The sequence below is a fragment of the Papio anubis genome, chromosome 3 (assembly GCF_008728515.1).
Source record: "Papio anubis isolate 15944 chromosome 3, Panubis1.0, whole genome shotgun sequence".
Lineage (NCBI taxonomy): Eukaryota > Metazoa > Chordata > Mammalia > Primates > Cercopithecidae > Papio > Papio anubis.
The window spans coordinates 66,562,204-66,584,368 of record NC_044978.1 but is presented as its reverse complement, the minus strand read 5'-3'; the positions used below and the strand labels follow the sequence as shown (position 1 = coordinate 66,584,368).

General features: G+C 39.3%; 1 protein-coding gene across 11 annotated transcripts in view; it reads left to right on the top strand.

Moving 5' to 3' along the window:
* The window catches only part of SPATA5 (spermatogenesis associated 5), a 405,297-nt gene that overhangs the window by 2,644 nt on the left and 380,488 nt on the right, over positions 1-22,165 (top strand). For 9 of the 11 annotated variants that reach the window (XR_004182692.1, XR_002522188.2, XR_002522189.2 and 6 more), the window contains exons 2-9: positions 2,394-2,518; positions 3,795-3,952; positions 8,180-8,238; positions 8,838-9,476; positions 10,749-10,878; positions 11,088-11,144; positions 13,123-13,246; positions 15,723-15,978. Coding sequence is in view for 8 of the 11 variants with exons in the window: in XM_021938774.2 (XP_021794466.1) it covers positions 2,394-2,518; positions 3,795-3,952; positions 8,180-8,238; positions 8,838-9,476; positions 10,749-10,878; positions 11,088-11,144; positions 13,123-13,246; positions 15,723-15,978 (1,548 nt within the window). In the remaining 3 variants the exon portion in view is untranslated. Of the gene's footprint in view, positions 1-2,393; positions 2,519-3,794; positions 3,953-5,507; positions 5,598-8,179; positions 8,239-8,837; positions 9,477-10,748; positions 10,879-11,087; positions 11,145-13,122; positions 13,247-15,722; positions 15,979-22,165 lie in introns of those variants that run through there. The other 2 variants (XM_021938773.2, XM_021938778.2) reach the window with 2 other exon arrangements.

The window sequence follows — 22,165 nt, the reverse complement described above, 5'->3', positions numbered from 1 at the left end:
TCAGACGCCATCATCTCTCACCTGGACTGCTACAACAGCCTTTTAGCTGATTTTCCTGCTTCCAGTTTTGCCCCTTACTCGTTTTCTGTTCTGCAGCCAGAATGATCTTGTAAGATGCAGATCTTGTCATGACATTGCTTTTCATCCCTTTCTGGACTCCCATTACTGTCAGAGTAATGACCAGCATCTTAATGCAGCCTGTTGCACTATCGTCCTGGGTGGTCTTTACCTTCTTTACATGGCTTCCCTATGTTTCCACCACTCTGCCTATACTCTCCTGAGGATGTGCCATACCACCTTCTGCCCAGGAACTTTGTACATGCTGTCTTCTTTGCTGAGAATTATCTTTTTCTTCTCTTCATTTTGTTAGTTCCTACTCTTCTTTCAGACCTGATTTTAACATCACTTCCTTTGAGAAACATTCTCATATTCGAAATCAGGTCAGATCCCACATTATAGGCTCTCCTGGCACTCTAAGTCATTTTTTCATTGTATTAATCTTAGTATAATTTTACAGCTATTCACTGATTGCTTAATAACTCACTCATCCTACAAGGCTATAAACTCTGTGAGACCAAGGACTTGTGAACAAAAGTGCCTAGCATAGTATCTGCCATATAGTAGGCACGTAGTACTTATTTGCCGAATGAATAAATGAAGGGTGGATGGTTGTTTGAAATTATCTTTACTATCTTGTTAATCTGATAGTTAAGGTGCTCAATCAATGTGAAAGTAGTTAATGGGGAAATTAGATGTTGACATATTTTTAAAGTATTGGAGGAGTGAGGTGAGAAGGGAACTCTGTGGACAACTTGAGTAGACCTGTGTAGTGTAAGCAGAGAACACAGTGGTGATGTTTTGGAAAATGAGACCGGCGGATGGGAATTTGAACATGATTACCCTTGAAAGAGAAGGTGGAGAATAAATCCTGGGGCATGGAGAATGTGCTGGATAGGGTGGAAGGAGAAGTAGAAAACTAACGTCTTGGGAAGGACTGAGAACACTTGTGTGGTAGTTGTCAAGAGGGAAAGGTAGTTCATTGAGGTTTGGGAAGAAAGAGGCAGGAACTGAATATTATGAGATCATCTAATGGCAGTATGCTTTGCTGTTAATGACCAGCAAACTATATAAGATACCTAATGCTCATTGGAAGATTGAATTTCTGTCCAGCTTCTCGTATTATGCAGTATGTGTTAATTTCATTTTATACTCAGTGCTGTTCATCTTAGCTTTATGAGATGCTTTGTTTTTCTAGATTTGCACCTCTTGTAAGAAGAAAAAGAAACGTGTTGGGGAGTTATTTTGTAGTGACAGAATAACGTAAATCATATTTGTACCTTATGGTTTTGCTTTCATTGCTTTAATTTCTTTTTTATTACAAAATATGTTTTCTGATTATTAAGGAAAACAGGTAGATCTCTGTGATTATGGTATATATGTTTACAATAAATTTTATAATGAAGTTGTGACATTTTTAAATTACGTAAGTGTTTCATGGATTTTGTGCTGAAAAGAAAAACATTGTATACTCATTTACTACATTTATTCATTTTATGGCCATTTATTGTGCAACTGCTACATTTAACGCACTGTAAGCATTGGAGATACAGAGAGAAATAGGACCCAATTCCTGCTTCAAAGCAATATACAATTAAGGAGAAAGACTAAAACAAATGAATATTATGATAAATGCTACTAACTGGCAGCACAGAGTGCTGGGGGAATTAGAGGAGGGACACCTAGCTAAATATGGAGCTTGGTGGAGGTGGGGTGGATAGGAAGGAGTGGAGATGTCAGCACATCATTTTCAGAGGTGTTGTTAACTGGACTGAATTCTGGACCCCCTTTTTCAGCCAAAAGTTGAAATCACTAGTGGTGATTTCAGTCAGTGTGTTTGTATAAGGAAGACGACTTGTGTTACTATCTTTGTCTATTCTTGGTAACATAGAAGAAAAAGATCTGGCGATGACCATAATGTGGGGCAGAAGTAGAAACATAACTTAATCCTCTAGAGCCAGATAGATGTTCCAGTTCCCAGTTCAATCCTTTGAATACTAGTAGCTGAGTCAACTTTGAACTTAAAGCTCAGAGACTCTCTTTTGCAATTATATTTAGTTCTTAAAGAAATTAGAGACTCAGAAAAAAGGAAACCAATGCTCACCCCATAAAACATCTTGTTTTTAGTTAATACTTAATATGTTACCAGTAGACCCTCAAAAGCATTTGGTTTTAAATCTGTTTGTTATAACAAAAGTTGGAACACTAGTTTCTCCAGGGTATGATAAGTACATTCATGTGGTTATATGGTTAGAGTATTTTTATTTACTGCAAAAGAAAGCATGCTTTAACTTCTGTTACGAAGTAGTAAAAAATAATTTTCTTTTCCTTCATAGTAGATGACAGAATTCCGAAAACATTCCAGAATTCCCTTATTCATCTTGGACTCAACACTATGAAGTCTGCAAATATATGTATAGGTCGACCAGTGTTGCTTACTAGTTTGAACGGAAAGCAAGAGGTAAGAGTCTTTTGCATTTCCTTAGTTTAGAAATAAAGACTGAACATTGCAAATCCAGAAATCTAAACTCTGTAATGCTTTTGAGTGCTGTGGTGGTCAAAGGAGATGCTCATTGGAACATTTTGGATTTCAGAGTTGGGATGCTTAGCCAGTAAACATAAAGCAAATATTCCAAAATTGAAAATAGAAAATGCATCTGGTCCTAAGCATTTTGGATAAGGGATGCTCAACCTGTGTTTGAGATGTTTCTGATTTTAATTTTCAACACAAGCAGGAATAAATGAAAAACTGTATTTTAAAAGACATTAATGTGTGTATTAACTCTCTGTTCCTTTGCTGTCTGTGACTCTGCTGGGCATAGTAGCCCCTAAAATGTTTTGTAGAGAGAAGTGTTTCCTCCGGCGGTAGTGACAGTATTTCTTCCTGTCAGTTATATTTCTTTATAAAAATATTATTTTGGGGTAAGAAGGTCACCTGTTCTGTATATAAATATTTTACTGTTCTCCCTGGTTTCAGCTGTTTCTCCTTGCTGTCATTCTTTATACCTGAGATTCTCAGCCTAGAACCTTTCCTGGATCATTTTTGGCAGCTTGGCTTTCTCCTCTGCTACCAGCCCCTTATCTTTCCTGGCTTCCTTTGATGCTTCTCTGATCTGCTGGGGATCCTCTGGAAATACTTTGAATTTTTTTTGTCTGCTGATGGCACCCCTCTTATTCTTTTCATTTTTCTAGCTTATACTTTAAAGTTCCTTTACTGTGTCTTGTAAAAGAGAGGACTATAAGTGTGTGAGCTCAAGCTAGAAATTTTCGCTTCCCTCTCTTAACGTTTAAATTTGATAAGACCCAGGTTCTGGCAAAGCTCTTGTTTTGTGTCCCTCACTGTGTCCTGGATGTAGTTTAATTTCCAGGCTGAATTACTTTACAAGTTATCTTGCCTTAATATTTTTGTCATTTCCTCATTATCACCTGTTAATGCCCTTATTTTTTTTCATATATCTTTCATATCTTCTACTGTCTTCACTGTGGGATCATTCTTGCTCTTTAGAAAAAGATGAATATTATTAAAAAGTTTATTTTTCATGAGCCCTTATAGTATTTAAATTTTTAAAAAAATGCAATTTATCTTACTGCAATTGGTATCAGATTATAACTCTTTTTGGGTAAAGACTGTATTTTGCATATCTAAGTACTTGACTGTCCTTAGCATTCTACCTTGTAAATTGATGGTATTCTATGAATATTTATTTTCTAACATTTTTATTTCCTCTGTCTGGCAGGTCTATACAGCGTGGCCTATGGCAGGATTTCCTGGAGGCAAGGTTGGCCTGAGTGAAATGGCGCAGAAGAATGTGGGTGTGAGGCCTGGTGATGCCATCCAAGTCCAGCCTCTTGTGGGTGCTGTGCTACAGGCTGAGGAAATGGATGTGGCACTGAGGTTTGGCTCTTTTCTTTGGTGACTATCTGGATCAAAGCTGCCCAGTAGAAATATAAGAGTCACAAATGTAAACCACATAAGTAATTTTGCATTTTCTTGTAACATTTTAAAAAGAGAGAAACAGGTACAATGAATTATAATAGTATGTTTTATTTAACCAATATATGTAAAAATGTATTTTAACATGTAATTATAAAAAATTACCAATAAGGGCTGGGTGCGGAGGCTTATGCCTGTAATCCCAGCACTTTGGGAGCCCGAAGTGGGTGGATCACTTGAGCTCAGGAGTTCAAGACTAACCTGAGCAATATGGGGAAGCCCTGTCTCTACAAAAAATACAAAAAATAAAATTTCTAGGCATGGTGGTGTGTACCTGTAGTCCCAGCTATTTGGGAGGTGGAGACAGGAGGATTGCTTAAGTCTGGGAGGTGGAGGTTGCAGTGAGCTGGGATTGCACCACTGCACTCTAGCCTGCGTGAAAGAGTGAGACTGTGTCTCAAAAAAAAAAAAGTTACCAATAAGATATTTTACATCCTTTTTTTCAAACTAAGTCTTCAAAATCCAGTGTATATGTTACACTTATAGCACATCACAGTTGAGACTAGCCCCATTTTAAGCATTTGATAGCTACGTGTGCTGAGTGGCTAGTGGTCACTTGTGTTGTATTAGACAACCCAAGCTGAATGAGTGCTATATAATTTATAGACTAAGGACTTTTATTTTCCATGATTAGAGTATGCCCTGATATTTTAGGTGAGAGTAATTTTCATTGATGAATATTTAGCAGTGTTTTTCACCTTGACTTGCAGTGTAATCAGGGCTTCTTACAGTTGTAAAGAAAAGAGTAGATTACTGTGAGTCAAACAGAAACAAGTTTTAATTAAGACTATGCAAGCAAAGAACTTGACTGTATATTTTAACTTGTTGATTATTCAATTTAGTAAAACAAACGGTCGTTACTATCAGATTTTAAAATAATCCCTCACCACAGGCTAATTGTTTGAATCTGCCTATCAAGATAGTTAAGGTATATCATCCATCCTCCTGAATATTCTGTATTTAATAGGATTTCGACTCGGTTTGCATATAGAAGTCTTATCAAAAGTCATTTACAAAAAGCATCTTTTTATACTTTAATGTCACCTTAGCAATAGCTTGGGGGATATGTTTACATTATATGTGAGAACTACAAACCATTTTCTAGTTATCAGATTGATTTTAATATGTTTTCTTCTCTTTTGCTACTATTGTAGATTTTAGACTTGAGTTTTGGCATATTTTTTCCTTTATAACAGGAAAATGTTTTCAGAGCTTATAGTAACAGTTTAATTAATAATAAAAGGCAGAAGGGACAGGAGACAATATGTTGACTACCAGCTGTATACAGAAGCTTTGTATATATTGCACGTATGTATACACACACACACATTTACCCTTCCCTTTTTAAACAGGTGAAATAGCTTAATGAGAAGTAACTTGCCTAATATTTTATGAGGTAGTTAATAGTACTGTTCAGATTAAACTGGATTATTCCTCAGACTATGTCTTAAAACAGTGCTACAGGTAGCAGTAATTCGTTGACTGGAATTAGCATTTATGATGACCTACAAACTAATCAGACCTCTTGAGTGCACACCAGTCTTAGGTGAGTAATGATTGCTTATTATAGAGGACTGTATATGTTTTAAATGAAAACTCAGGTTTGAAAATTTTGTTTTAAAAAATCTTATGTTTTAAATGTGGCAGCAGAGTATAGACAAGAAAGTTAATTTCCAATTGGGAAAATCAGTCATTTTAGTCTGCCTAAATCCTTCAGTTGCAACTGAAAGATTTTATAATTAATAGTAATGTTAGAGCTCCTTCTAGTGGAAATTGTTTTATGTGCAACTGTTATTTTTTTAAAAGCAAAATTGGTTTGATATTTTTACTGTTCTTACATGTATTTATAAATACTTTCTATTCAGAGTTTAACAAAAGCAATTTAAGTATAACTTGGTTTAGAGTTCCATAAACACAAGTAAATGTACGCATTTAAGGAGATACATGCAATTTTCTCATTAGTTTATACATATATTTGATTCATGAAATTTCCCCCCATTCTATTTCTTGCTCTTTCTTTTATATGAATATATAGTTGATTCTCATTATTTATGGTTAGTTATGTTCTATCAAAGCTGCCTTGAACACCGTTAGCAAATACTGAGACATTTCTCCTAGAGGGAAATATGTATGTATGTGTATATACATACATGCAACACACACACACGTAATATATGTAGTGTATATATATAATATAATACATACATACACATACATTTTACATAGATTGTAATCTTAAAACTCCAAAATAATTCATTCTGGTAGATTTTCTTTTCTTTATTTTACAAAAGAGAAGAGGAGATTTAGAAGTGTTAAGGGACTTGCCTGAGGCTGCCCCACTACAGGTGCCAGTGTTGGGATTCAAACTCCCTCCAACTGGCCCCAGGCCTGGAGCTTCTTCACTACACTGCTGTGTCCCCTATCACTTCCATTCTCCGGTCATCTCTGAATGAGAGGTGAAACAGGGCGGAGAGTCACCTTATTCTATATGGTAACATGGGTGTTGGGTAACCCAAATTTTTTGCTGCTCTTCCGTGTCACTAATGACCACAAATGCTTTGTGAGTATTGATTTTGGGGTACATATGAATTTTTGGGAGTTGGTAAATTTCCAAATACAGCGTCCACAGGTATTGAGGATTGACTATATTGTATTATTACTGATAAAAGTGATGGAAGCCAGGCACAGTGGCTCACGCCTGTAATCCCAGCACTTTGGGAGGCTGAGGTGGGTGGATCGCCTGAACTTAGGAGTTCGAGACCAGCCTGGCAACATGGTGAAACACTGTCTCTATAAAATGTGTATATGTTAAAAATTAGCTGGCTGTGGTGGTGAGCACCTGTGTTCCCAGCTACTCTGGAGGCTGAGGTAGGAGGATCACTTGAGCCTGTGAGGTGGAGGTTGCAGTGAGCTGAGATCATACCACCACACTCCAGCCTGGGTGACAAGAGTGAGACCTCATCTCCAAAAAAAAAAAAAATAAAAGTGGAGAACAAGGTTATTTTGACCAGATGGACACACAGGCACATGCCACCACGTCTGGCTAATTTTCTTTTGTATTTTTTGTAGAGGTAAGTTTTTGCCATGTTGCCCAGGCTGGTTTTGAACTCCTGAGCTCAGGCGGTCCACCCACCGCAGCCTCCCAAAGTGCTGGGATTATAGGCATGAGCCACCATGCTCAGCTTCCAGTCACTTACACTTCCCCTTGAGCTAGACTGCCCCCGCTCCACTGGTCACTGACAGAACTAGACAGCTATTTGTCTCCCCTCCTGATATGGGCTGCTTATGCACAGAGGAGGAGGAAAAATACTCTTGTTCTGAGAACTCTCCAAGAGCAGATTTCTTTATAAATGTATGATATTTAGGTGTGTTCACTTCCTGCACTTAAGCAGCTCTCTGGGGAGACACAGTTATCATTAGGAAGGAGGGGATCTCATTTTTCCTCGGTCATGCCCTGTCTCCAGAAAAAACCTCCATTGTAACTATTACTCCCCTTTTTCCTACTTCTGCCTCTTCAAGTAACATACTGTATAGGAATTAATTTTCTTGAAGAAATAATTTGTAAGTTATACTAAGAGAATGAAGTAAGTTATTAATAAGAGCCTTTTCTCCAAGCTAGGCAACTTTATAAAGGGAATTATTAGTTTAGGTCAGCATTTTAAAAATGTTTTTGACTATGACTCTTAATAAAAAATGGATTTTTTCATCAGATTCTTTGTATATACACATCCATAGATACAGTGCTCATATACGTGCATATGTGTATGTATGTGTTAGAAGCTAATGTTTTACAAAGCAGTATTTACCCTTTCTATATTCAGTGTACCCTGCATTTCTTATTGTATTAACAAAGTGCTGAATGGGGCTGACTGAAATGATTTCATTACCCTTGTGTTTTGAAGAACATTGGTTTATGCCACTAAGGCAACAGATTCCAAATGATATTTTCATGGCTATATGTTTCTGAAAAATGTCCATCGTTTCAAAATTGTATACATTATTTAAGGTTGCAGGTGGATTATTCTTTTGATTAAGTCTATATTATAACTATATACATGTAATTTGATACCAGTTTAGTTTCTGATGTACCTAATGCTGATTTCTGTCCCCTTCTCATTCTTTTAACAGTGACAAAGATATGGAAATTAATGAAGAAGAACTGACTGGTTGCATTCTGAGAAAACTAGGTGAGACAAATATTTTAAATTGTTTTCTTAAGTTTTAAGCTGCAAGGCATTAGCAAATAAAGTGTCCTTGAGGGCTTATAAGTGCACAGTAGTTTTCTTCAAAATAGCTTTGAGAATATTCCCCTTAATGAATGAATATACTTTTAAGACAGGGATGTGTTACTTTTCCTGGTTAATTGGCAGTTGAGCAGTGGAAAGAATATATGACTTGTCTGTGGAAAGAGTCAGTGGTAGAATTGAGACTGTTCTTGCCCTTTCCAGTGAGAGATGCTATCTTGGAGTGTTGGTTTGGGTGTGCCATTTTCATTTAGTTTATTACTGAATATGGAATGCCTGGCTATTTGTTGATATGGTTGCTAGAATCTGAGATCTACTGAGTGTGGAGGATTTCAGAGAATCATCTTTTCCTTCTATCTCCAGATGGTGCTATATTATAGGGGAATATTAGGTCCTCAATATTTTATGACAATTATTTTATTAATACTCTGCCTTTGATTTAGTCTTTTCAGTCAGTTAGTAGATGAAATATATTGCTATTTAAACATTAAACTGGTAACAAAAATTATGCTAACATGTATATTTAATAAATTATTTTCTAGATGGCAAGATCGTTTTACCAGGCAACTTTCTGTATTGTACATTCTATGGACGACCGTACAAGCTGCAAGTACTGCGAGTGAAAGGGGCAGATGGCATGACATTGGGAGGACCTCAGAGTGACTTTGACACTGATGCCCAAAGAATGGCCTTTGAACAGTCCAGCATGGAAACCAGTAGCCTGGAGTTATCCTTACAGCTAAGCCAGTTAGATCTGGAGGATACCCGGATCTCAACATCAGGAAGTACTCCTTGTAAACCAGTTGATGACAGAATTACAAATAAAGCCAGTGATGTTTTGGTTGTTACACAGAGCCCTGGAGATGGCAGTGGACTTATGCTAGAGGAAGTCGCAGGTGTTAAATGTAGTTTTGAATCTGCCAGAGAAGGAAATGAGCAACTTACCGAAGAAGAGAGACTGCTAAAGTTCAGCATAGGAGCAAAGTGCAGTACTGATACTTTTTATTTTATTTCTTCAACAACAAGAGTCAATTTTACAGAGATTGATAAAAATTCAAAAGAGCAAGACAACCAATTCAAAGTAACGTATGACATGATAGGAGGCTTAAGTAGCCAGCTGAAAGCAATTAGAGAGATAATTGAATTGCCCCTCAAACAGCCTGAGCTTTTCAAGAGTTATGGTATGATATCTTCAGTTTATTGCACCCAAAAATGTTAAATTCAAATTAAAAGATAGTTGACACTTATCTAGTGATTGCTCATCCTCTTCCTTTTTTTATTTTCTGAGTGGTGGGTGTGTTAGAAGATGTCAGTTGCTTTGGGAGATGCCAGTTAAATGGGCCATTTTCTATGCCTTGGTATTTTTAGGTTGTAATGTGAATTAGTGACAGCCTTGTCTCTTCTAATAGCGTATTTCCACAATTACCTGTATTGGATCTAGAATAAGTATCTTGTCATGCTGGGTCATCTGTAATGACTGAAGAAATAAACCATTCAAATACGTTAGATAAAACTTCTTTGTTAGGAAATGTAACTGTGTACCCATCTTTTTGCACTGAAGCAGGTAATTAAGGGAATGGCTTGACTCAGGAAGCTCAGGGCTTCCCCTGCCTTGTTATTGCCAAGATCCTTTGCATATATTTGGTGTGTCTGATCTCTCTGCTTTTTCCTTTCTCATGAATCTTATATATACATACGTGTATGTATATATATGTATGTGTAAAATGAACCCTTAGATTGGCATTTTGCTAGTACTTATGTACCTTTTATACCAGCAAACATATGTACTCTTCAAGATGGTTAGTTGGAAAAAAACTGGGATTGGTGGCTGCGCTATGTTTTTTGATCATTGAACTGTGTTGTGTGGGATGGGGCATTGCAACAATGTTGGTGTCCAGGTTTTTTTTTTTTGAGACGGAGTCTCGCTCTGTCTCCCAGGCTGGAGTGCTGTGGCGCAATCTCCGCTCACTGCAAGCTCACTGCAAGCTCGGTCGCCTCCCAGATTCACGCCATTCTCCTGCCTCAGCCTCCCGAGAAGCTGGGACTACAAGTGCCCGCCACCACGCCTGGCTAATTTTTTTGTATTTTTTAGTAGAGACGGGGTTTCACCGTGTTCGCCAGGATGGTCTTGATCTCCTGACCTCGTGATCCACCCGCCTCAGCCTCCCGAAGTGCTGGGATTACAGGCGTGAGCCACCGTGCCCGGCCTTTTTTTTTTTTTTTTTTTTTTTTTAACCCACATGCTGCTTCTGTTCTGTGGTCTACAGAGAGAGAAAGTCGTTGCTGGGGATCAGTGTTTGGGCTAGTTAGTACATCTTTCTGGAGGGGGAGAAAAAACTCTTGACTCCTTGTGATGCAAGGTAAAGTTAAATTTTATAACTCATGTTTGAACTTCTTACATTTATAAGAAACCTGGTGATGGTGAATCTAGTGTTTTCTACTTTTTCTTCCAGGAATTCCTGCCCCTAGAGGAGTGTTACTTTATGGTCCTCCAGGTACTGGAAAAACAATGATCGCCAGGGCTGTTGCTAATGAAGTTGGAGCCTATGTTTCTGTAATTAATGGTCCTGAAATTATAAGCAAGTAAGTACATGTTTTAATAGAGTAAACAATATATTTCTAAAACATGGTTTTTAGAAATGATTGTGTGGTATTCTGTCTGATATTTTGTACATTGAAATATTTTGCTTCTTAATAATTGTTTGGAAAATAATTTTTGAAACTAATTTTAAGTATGACAAAGCTTTAAAAACAATAAGAAATGGTCTTTAAATACATTTTATTTGTTATAGATTCTATGGTGAGACTGAAGCAAAGTTACGTCAGATATTTGCTGAAGCCACTCTACGGTACTTTTTATTTTTAAATGTTTTGGAATTAATAATCAAGGCTATATTAGTCAAAGTGAGATACTAGCGCCTTATACAAAGCATAAACAGTGGTACAAAAATAATAGTGATAGTAGTAGAAATAGATTATAGATCTAATGAAATTCTATTTCTATCTAATCTTTAAAAGTTTGATAAATGTTGTTAAATTACATAAAGTAGAAGAATTAAGACATAGTGCTTGATAAATCATGTGACCTTGTTTGAGCATAGAAATCCATGACTTTCTTTGGGTGCTTAGGTGTATCTAATATGTTTAGTTTTTCTAGTAGACTGTATTATTGTAGCTCTTTATATTAGAACTTCGTTATGTTATACTTTGCTTCAAAGGGACAAATCTTTTGCCCATTAAATAATGACTCTGGCTGGATGTGGTGGCTCATGCCTATAATACCATCTCTTTGGGAGGCCAAGGCAGGAGGATTGCTTGAGCCCAGGAGTTTGAGACCAGCCTGGGTAGCATAGTGGGACCCTGTCTGAAATTGGCTGGGCACGGTGGCTCACACCTATAATCCCAGTACTTTGGGAGGCCGAGGCAGGCAGATCAGTTGAGGTCAGGAGTTAGAGTCCAGCCTGGCCAACATGGTGAAACCCTGTCTCTACTAAAAATACAAAAATTAGCCGGGTGTGGTGGCAAGTGCCTGTAATCTCAGCTACTCGGGAGGCTGAGGCAGGAGAATCTCTTGAACCCGGGAGGCAGAGGTTGCAGTGAGCCTTGATTGTGCCATCACACTCCAGCCTGGGGGACAAGAGCGAGACTTTGTCTCAGAAAAAAAAAATAAATAAATAAAAATAATTAGCTGGGCGTGGTAGCACATGCCTGTAGTCCCACCTACTAAGGAAGCTGAGGCAGGAGGATCACTGAACCTGGGAGATCAAGGCTGTAGTGAGCCATGATTTCACCGCTGCACTCCAGCCTGGGCAACACAGACCCCGTCTCAAAAACAAACAAACAAAAGCAAAACAGTGGTAGAGACATAGCTATATTACGAGTGATGTTAACGTTACGTTTGACTAAGTTATAGACCAATATCCTAATACTCATTACAGTGTAACAATGAAACCTAAATTCCTGAACTCAAGTGATCCTCCCCCTATAGCCTCCCAAATAGCTGGAACTATAGGTGAGCACTACCATGCGCAACTACTTTTTGTATTTTTTTTTTTTCTAGCAACAGGATCTTGCTATGTTGGTCAGGCTGGTCTTGAACTCCTGGGCTCAAGCCATTCTCCTGCCTCAGCCTCCCAAAATGCTGGCTGTTTTGGTGTTTAATATCGTAATTACTGCTCTTGAATCAAAAACTCACCATTTTTGAAGTTTATTTTTTCCCCCAATGATAGTAGATGAAATAAGCTGTTTGTAGTCCTAGTACTGTATTGAAAATTTTAAAACTAGTGGTACACCTGATTGTTTAGTATTCTTTTGCTGTTGCTGTGTTCATGGCAGTTGAGATTTCCTTCTGTGAGAGAATTCACATCTGTTTATGGGAGAATTGATCATCTTGCAAGTATTTTAATGGTTTAAAAATAACAGGGCATTTCTAGTTTATGTCCTTTGGTTTCAAACCTGCTCCAAGGGATAGCATCTCTGGCCTCAGCTTCTGAATTTGATCCAGTCATAACAACTTAATGGGCATTACTGGGGAGAGTTCTGGGCATTACTGGGAGAGTTCTTAAGAGACTCTCATCTCTTAAGCAGCATACTCTACTCAATTACCTAGCCTTTTAATGGAAGGCAGATAGAATAGAATATGAAGTTAGTGAGTTAGTATTTTGGGCTAGAATGAATCTGAGGTTTTTTAGCTGAACATTATGATATCTTTATAATATTAAGTAAATTCTAAATTTCATATGTTGCATTTCAATTAAAAAATTAAAACTAAGTAAAACTTAAAATCAAATACAGATGAGAGATTTCATTTTACTTGTTTGTTTTTAGACACCCGTCAATTATTTTTATTGATGAGCTGGATGCACTTTGTCCAAAAAGAGAGGGGGCCCAGAATGAAGTGGAAAAAAGAGTTGTGGCTTCACTCTTAACACTGATGGATGGCATTGGTTCAGTAAGTATAGCACTAGTATTGATTCTGTGTAGGATTAATTCTTAATACATGTGTAGTGGCAAAAACTATTGAATGTGTCAGTGTCTTTGGATATTTTAGAATAAAGGAAAAATATTGGCCATAGTAACTAGGGGAAAGATCTGTAAAATAATTTGTTTTAGTAGATTACTTAGTAACTGCTAGGACAACATCATAACCTGGCAGGTTTTTTCTAGCATATAAAATACTATACCATGATGGATTTATTTTGTGGTAAATGCTATTAGCTTTAAAACTTGAAGCAAAGATCAGTAAGGAAGATTTAGCAGTTAAATTTTAGGGGATTTTATTTTATTATTTATTATTATTATTTTTTGAGATTGAGTCTTGCCCTGTTATTCAGACTGGAGTGCAGTGGTGCACTCTCAGCTCACTGCAACCTCCGCCTTCCGGGTTCAAGCGATTCTCCTGCCTCAGCCTCCTGAGTAGCTGGGACTACAGGCATGCACCATCACACCTGGCTAATTTTTTTAAATCATTTTAGTAGAGATGGGGTTTCACCATGTTGGCCAGGCTGGTCTCGAACTCCTGACCTCGTGATCTGCCCGCCTCGGCCTCCTAAAGTGCTGGGATTACAGGCGTGAGCCACTACATCTGGCCTGAGGGGTTTTTATTAAGAAATGTCATGAGTAAGTCTTATTACCCATGTATAAATGGACTCTTTCAAGGCTTTGTACTAGGGAAATGAAAGAAAGTGAGAATAATGGAAAATGTTTTGTACAACATTTAAAAAGAACTTATTCATATTACCAGATTCTCTGATAGGGGATACATTCTTTTATTAATAAAAACTATATGCTAATTATGGCAGGAACATTCATAGGACTAACAATAGGCATGAACAAAAATTTTCTAAGACTCCTGATATCCATTAATTAGAAAAATACACTTTTTATGCTAGATTGTGAATAAGTAAAGTTTTTAGAATCATAATATGTTAGAACCACAATAAATTTTAGAAATTATGTAGTATCAAGTCTCTTTTGCACATTAAAAAACTGGTCATTTAGAACTTTTTGTTTTTACTGCCTAGTGGCAGAAAGTAGACATGTGAAAATAATATAAAGGTTTGGCATCAAGTCACTTATATACTAACGTGTTAAAAATTTTAAGTCTGTAAGAGAAGGGTTGTTACCTGGTGGAGGCTGCCTGACCAACTGGTTCTCAGTCCTGGAACAGTACCTAGGAGTGATTGTCATGTCCCAGGTTTGATTCTCAGGTTATAAAGTTGGAGAATTCAGTGTTATTAGTATGTTGGAGATGATAGAGTTGTGAGGACAGACTGACCCATGATAATAACACTTACAAGAGAATGATGTATAAAATAGGATGCTAGTTTGTCCATTTACAGTCAGAGATGTGACTATTAAGCAGACCAGATGTTTGTGTTTATGGATGACCATATTTTCACCTTGATGGCAAATATAGAGAGCTGTCTTATAATTACAAGGGTTCTTGGTAACTAGGAAATCAGATGAAAGACTTAGTGTTGGTGAATCTTAATTATTTCAATCTGCTGTCTTTCTCTGCCACTGGGATAAGCCTGTTGTGGATTAGTGTTCTTGCCTTTGGGCAAGGAATGGAAACATGTGATACTGATGTTTTAGTCTGAATATATTTAAGAGTCTGTTTTTGTACTTCTAAACTTATAATTCATAGATTCACTGTAGTCCATGCATTGTCTGTTGGCACTTTCAGTATAATTGATTAGGTTTGAGCTTTAAAAAAAATTTTTTAACATAAATTGCATTCCAGTTATGCTTGTCTCTGGGTCATCTGAATAGAATATTGGATAATTTCTACAGGTGGCTGATCACGATCATAGTTCTTTATTATTTGTTTTTCCTAATTTCATTTTCAGAGAGTAAAAATACTTATATATTCAAGGGTGGCTGATACTTGGATATTGGTTATATTGTTGTCTCTATTTTCAGGAATTTAAAAATGTATCCATATTAAAAAAACAGTCTATAAGCAAAGACTTTTTAGATAACTTTCTATTAGAATCTTGTTCTATTTGAGTATTATATGTGTCACAATCCTGACTTCTAAGTAGGGGAAAAGGACTATTTAAAACAATTAAAACAATTATGTGGTACAGTATTATATATGTGTTATTTTTTATGAGAATGATACAGTTAAGATGCGAGAAGTAAGAGAGATGTCATGGTGGATGGAGAGGTAAGTATTGGAAAACTTTCTACAGGAGGAAGCATTTAGGCTGAACACTGAAAATGTATAATAAAAGTAATAAATGTGTAATAAAAATCTATTACTAATAAAAGTAATTGATAGGTAATGAAAGTGTAAGAAATAGGACTTAGTAGCCTGGACAGTTAGATGATTCATCCTTGTCTATACAGCCAGTGTGCGCCTCCCGCTTTTTTTTTCTAACTTTCAGAAAAATAAGAAATTTATTTTCATTTTATTTTGTTAGGAAGTAAGTGAAGGACAAGTGTTGGTTCTTGGGGCCACAAATCGCCCTCATGCCTTGGATGCTGCTCTCCGAAGACCTGGGCGATTTGATAAAGAGATTGAGATTGGAGTTCCCAATGCTCAGGACCGGCTAGATATTCTCCAGAAACTGCTTCGAAGGGTACCCCACTTGCTCACTGAGGCTGAGCTGCTGCAGCTGGCAAATAGTGCTCATGGATACGTTGGAGCAGACTTGAAAATCTTGTGTAATGAAGCGGGTGAGTGTGGTTTGCTATGGTGAGTCTATATTGATGCACTTATCTCCAGTTTATTTACATACAAATAATTTATATTTTTACTGATTTCTTAATGGAAATAGCTTTGTTTCTAATTATAAAATGTGTAATTTTTATTTGAAAAAAATATTGTTGGAAAAACCTAGATGATTCAGAAAATTATTAAAAAGAAATAAAAATCACTCAATCCTACCTCTAAAGGATAACCACCATTATAGTGTATACAGTCAGCCCTCCATATCCTTGGGCTCAGCATCTGAGGATTCAGCCAACTGTGGTCTGAAAGTATTCAGAAACAAAAAAAGTTAAAACAGTAAAAAATATATAAAAATTTAAAAAATATAGTATAACTAAGTTGACCCTTGAACTATGAGGGCTTGAACTGCATGGGTCCACTTATATATGAATATTTTTCAATAAATATGTTGGAAAATTTTTTGAAGATTTGGAACAATTTGAAAAAGCTTTTTCTTTAGCTTTGTTGTAAGAATATAGTATATTCTTGCATAAAAAATATGGTTAGTCAGCTGTTTATGTTATTGGTAAGGCTTCAGGTCAACAGTAGGCTATTAGTAGTTAGGTTTTGGGGGAGTCAGAAGTTATGCATAGTTTTTCGACTGCACAGGGATTGGTGTCCCTGACCCTCAAGTTGTTCAGGGATAAACTATATTTACATAGCATTTACATGGGATCAGGTAAAAGTAATCTAGAGATTATTTAAATTATATGGGAGAATGTGTGTAGTCTATATGCAAATACTATGCCATTAACTGGCTTGAGCAGTCCTTAGATTTTGGTATCTTAGGGGTCCTGGAACCAATACTCCATCGATACTAAGGGATGACTATATCCTACTAGACTTATCCAAAGTATACACACACATACACACACATACACATGCATGGACATATAATTAGATCAGTTGGTGGCAGTATTGAATACAATATTTATTGATATATTGTGCTGTGCTGTGGAAATCAGGGAGAAGTGTAAACTGGAGAATCACAATTTTCCTTAAAATTGAGTATCATGCCGGACCCCTGTTAACTTCAGTAGGGATGGTACCAAGTTTGAGAGGCCAAAAAAGAGGCCCAGAGCCAATAAATGAAACTTAGGGCTTATTTGGCGGAACTTACTTACAAGGTGGTCCAGTGGTGGTGGGCTGGACAGGAGAACTGCAATCACTTGCAAAAAGCATGTAGCTTGTATAGCATTTTCACTTAGCATCCTCCCCCCAGCAACTTCCACATGGCAACCTCCTTTCTTAAGTTATTGCTTTCAGTTGCATCTGCCATACACTCTGCACCAGCATACCCTTGTGTGGCCCTCACATTCTTATGCCATTCTGTCATGATATCCCTGGGGCCAGGTATGTGGAGGAGCATTACAGTCAGATGCTGCAGCAGCAATATAAACTACAACAAAAAAGAATAACAAATATAATAACAATCATACTTCACAGAAAGTTTTTCAAGGACTTGGGAGTTGATTAAAGTAGGTGGTTATAGGATTTTAAGACTTAGATTCTGTGGTGGAAATATGGGTATTTAAGGCCTGCATGGCCTGGGTTACATCGTCAGAGTCATCAGGAATACATACACAACAGGTTTTAATTAATCTATAGGTTCCGCCCTTGTGGGGGAAGTTAAGATGTCCAGGGCCATGCGATTTTACAAAGAAGGGTGCATGACACACTATTTCTGTCTGCACTGCTGTCATCCACTCTAGCCCATCATCGTGTACAGCCTACCTACAGTGGGAGTGACATTAACTTGCTCCCTTACCAGGCAGAAAATATGCCATCTCATGTCGGTGGTGGGAAACTTGCTACATGAGGTGCTGTTGTCACTGAAGGGAAATGGGTGAAGGTCACTACACCAAGTGTCGAAGTGGCCCCAGGCACTCATGTTAGCTGCCTCGGTGTGGCATGGCAGGCCCACAGTGGAGGAGAGGGGGAGCTCTCTGCAGACCCAGCAGTCTCTTCTCTTCTGGAGAGAGAAAACCATCTTCACCCAGTCCGCGGAGAGGTTTGTGGCACACCATCTATGGGCAAAAGGTGAGATGGTTAGTGGGTATAAGAAAGGACAAGTCCTGGCCATTTAACAAGACATGGAGAGTTGTGTCATTCTGAGAGAGCACCACCCCTGGCAGCAGCCTGATGCCTGGTTTACAACACCAAATGGACTGGCCCCCCTCTGTAATGTGTTGCAGGAGGCCAGAGGAAGACAGTGGAGGTATAATGTTTCATGAGAAGATGTTCATCCCCTTGCACAAGGGAGGACTAGGATTCATTATGTTAGAATTACAGCGGAGAGTATGGTATAAAATAGGTGTGACCTATATATCCTGTTCTAGGCCATTCCACCATGGAGCAGAAAAACTGAACCATCGGGCTGGGATTGCCATTTCCCAGAACCATGTAATGATGTGCCCCCCAGTAGGTCGGTCCTGTGGCAAGGGCAATAGCAAGTTACTTTGCGTCCCAGGTTGGGGGCAAAGGTGTGCTGTTCCTTATCCTATCTACCTGGATCCTGATGGTGGTATCACATCCTTGTGTTAGAAGAGTATACACGATGGGGTGATGAGAATGTGCATGTTCATGCAGGTTGTGCACGGCTGCTGGTAAGCGGTGTGTCCACAGAGCCAATTCCTATAGGAGTTGTTTCAACAGTCCATTCATTTGTTCAGTCAGCCCCACTGCTGTAGGGTTGTATGGCAGGTGGAAATGCCAGTGGATATCTGGGGCCTCTGCCTATTCCTGTACTTTATATCTGGTAAAGTACGAGCCCTGGTCATTGTTAATTTGTTTTTTTTTTTTTTTTGAGATGGAGTTTTACTCTTGTTGCCCAGACTGGAGCGCAATGTTGCCATCTTGGCTCACTGCAACCTCCACCTCCCAAGTTCAAGCAATTCTCCTGCCTCAGCCTCCTGAGTAGCTGGAATTACAGGTGTGCACCACCACGCCTGGCTAATTTTTAGTAGAGACGGGTTTCACCATGTTGGGCAGGCTGGTATCAAACTCCTGACCTCAGGTGATCTACCCGCCTCGCCCTCCCAAAGTGCTGGGATTACAGGCATGAGCCACTGCGCCTGGCCCATTGTTAATATTGATGGAGACTCTGTAGGCTGCACAAATCTGTTCTGGTCCTTTCATGGTGGCGTGCTTGCTGGGATATGCTCGCAGTAGCCCTGTGCAGGTTTCTGCACAAGTTAAGGCACAGTGGCAGCCATCCAATAGGGGCAAAGATCCTATGTAGTCTACCTGCCACCGTTGTGCTGGGCTCTGGCCCCGGGTGATCTTTCTGGTATGAGGTGGCAAGGGCCTGCGGTGTTCCTGTGCACAAGTAAGACATTGCTGACAGATGTGTATTGTGTCTTTGTATCATAGTGGCAGCTCCAATTCTTTGCTATGGCCCAAAGGGTAAGTTGTCCCCTATGTCCTGTCTTCTTTCGTAACCAGTTGACCACATCGTCTGTGGGGACTCCCTTGAGGAGATGAATGCAGGTTAATTTGTCTGCCTGTTGATTTCCAGGTGGTGTAGATGCAGTGTGGGAATCCACATGGTAGATCATTTTATGCATCCCCCGGATGCAATGGGGAATGTCCTTCTACATGTCAGTACCCCAAAGGAGGTGACCTGCTACTGTCTAGTCCTGTGCTTCCCATTGTAGTAGCCACATGTTGAGTCCCTTTACATTGGATTAGGTAAAAGTAATCTAAAGATTATTTAAATTATATTGGAGGATGTACCTAGGCTACATGCAAATACTATGCCATTTTATATAAGAGGCTTGAGCTGTCCTTAGATTTTGGTATCTCAGGGGTTGTGGAACCAATACCCCATAGATACTAAGGGATGACTATATCCTATCAGACTTTTCCAAAGTACACACACACACACACACACACACACACACACACACGTAATCAGATGCATTGGTGGCAGTATTGATGAAGACAATATTTACTGATACATCGTGCTGTGGAAATCAGGAAGAAGTGTGTGCTGGAGAATCATAATTTTCCTTAAGGAATGTCATGCCGGATGCCTGTTAACTTCAGAAAACCCACATGTGGGTACACAGGACTGTTGGGTCTGGCTTATAGAGGAGGACCATGCTGGCAGCTTGTAGCTCAGCTCATTGGCTGCTATGTCCTTGGTCTATATCCATCCAGATACTGTCAGTGGATGGCTGGATGGCCATGCCTGTTCAAGTGCAAGGATTGCCTCATGACAAGATGTTTGTGTACCAGGCCTGGTCAGACATTGGGCCCTGTCTGTCCTGTATGAAGGAGAGCATCTAGTGAGGCTCAGCAGCTTCCCCTAAAGGCTATGTGACAGTTGTTACATAGATGACAGGGCCAAGCACCGAATGGATCTCTGAGCTTAAGGGGCTATTAATGTGCTCCTCTGTTGCAGGTATGCATGCCATTTGGCCACAGTCTGTGTCTCGGCATTCCCAGACTTCAGTTTCTGGAAGATACCCTTTAGCCAACCCGCTTTGGGGTACTGGGTGCGTACTAGCATTGGGACCCCCTTTGTAATGTCCTGTACTTGTTGTAAGGCATGATGTATAGCACAGAGTTGTTGTTCCATCACACTATGTCTAACTTCACCCCTTTTCCGTAGCTGGGACCAGAATCCTAAAGGCCTGTCTTTGCCTTTGCCACAAGCCTCACCCAAACCCCCCAGGGTAACTGGCTACATCTGGTTCACAAGGCTGTCTGCACCTGAACTCCCAAGGCTTGTATTTATTTCACTGTGACTTCAGCTGGTTCAAAGTCCTCATCCTCCTTCGTGGATTAGTCTCAGTGGGCCCCCTTCTTGACTAAACAGTATAGGGGTCTAAGGAGTTGGGCCAAATGGGGAATAAAACGATGCCCATACCCTAGGAGTCCTAAGAAGGTTTATAGCTGCTTTGGTGTCACAGGATGTGAATAGGCCTGTACCCTATCCATAATGGCAGACTCAAGTATTTGGCTGATAAGCCTGGACTCTGGATTTTTGTATGTGTTTATCACTCATGCTCTGTTTGCCGGATGAGACAGCAAGGTGTGGGGGTGCAAATTGAAAGCTGGAAAGAGACTCAGAAGTTAGCACGATATCATTGGTGTAACGGAAAACATGTACCCCTTCCAAGACCTCCATGGCTATGTAAATATCCCTGGGGCAAGATGGTAAAGGCCTGTTGTTCTTCCCAGGTGAATGCAAATTGGTCTTGACTCTCCGGGGCAGTGGGGATGCTGAAGAAGGCATTGGTTAAATCAGTAACAAAGTGGTAGTGGTATGTGTCCAGTACCTCTCCTGCCCTCTTTAGAAGGGAGGTGATATTGGTATCAGGTGCATACACTGGGGGGACTGCCTTATTTAATTCCTGGTAATCTACTGTCATTGTCCATGTCCCATCAGGCTTCCACATGGGCCATACATGGCTGTTGTATGGACTGTGCACTGGCCTTACAATGCCTCCTTGGGCTAACTCCTTAACAATCCCTGTGGTTTCATTATGTTCCCCCAGCAGGCAGTATTTCTTCAGTGCTACTACTTGCTGTGTGGGGTTGGCAGCTGTACTGGTGTCCATTTCACATTCCCCTTGATCACATGCTTCACCACTCTCAGTCAGAACTCCCCAGCAGTTGGGGAGTCAAGCCTGATAAGATATCCGTTCCCAAGATGTATTCCAAGATGGGAGCTATCCATACTAAATAGGGTTTTGGTGGCAGTGTCCCAACTTATAATACTCAGTTCAACCTGTCTGATCCCCCTCCATAATCATCTATTGCTATTTTAGCCCCTTGGAACCAATGAATGTCACCATATATGAAAGTGCATTTGGCTCTAGTATCTACTAGGGCATGCACAGTCTGTTTATTCTTAGGCAACCAATATATAGTTAGTTCTACATGTGGTCTCTAGTCCCCAGGTACCCTGGCCACCGTTACTCTTACCAGGATTCCGGGGCCTTGGCTTTCATCCAGTTTAATGGGGTTGACACTTGCCATGCCTATGCAGGAAAGGTGGTGGGCTGAACCTGAGGCTCCTTGGTGAAGCACTTTTCTGGTGTGAGCTTCTGCCACAGTCTGACCAGAACAGTATTAGGCTGTTTATCTATTTTTATAGTAGCTGTTCCTGCCATTACCAGGTTGCGCCACATTTGTTGGTCAGTC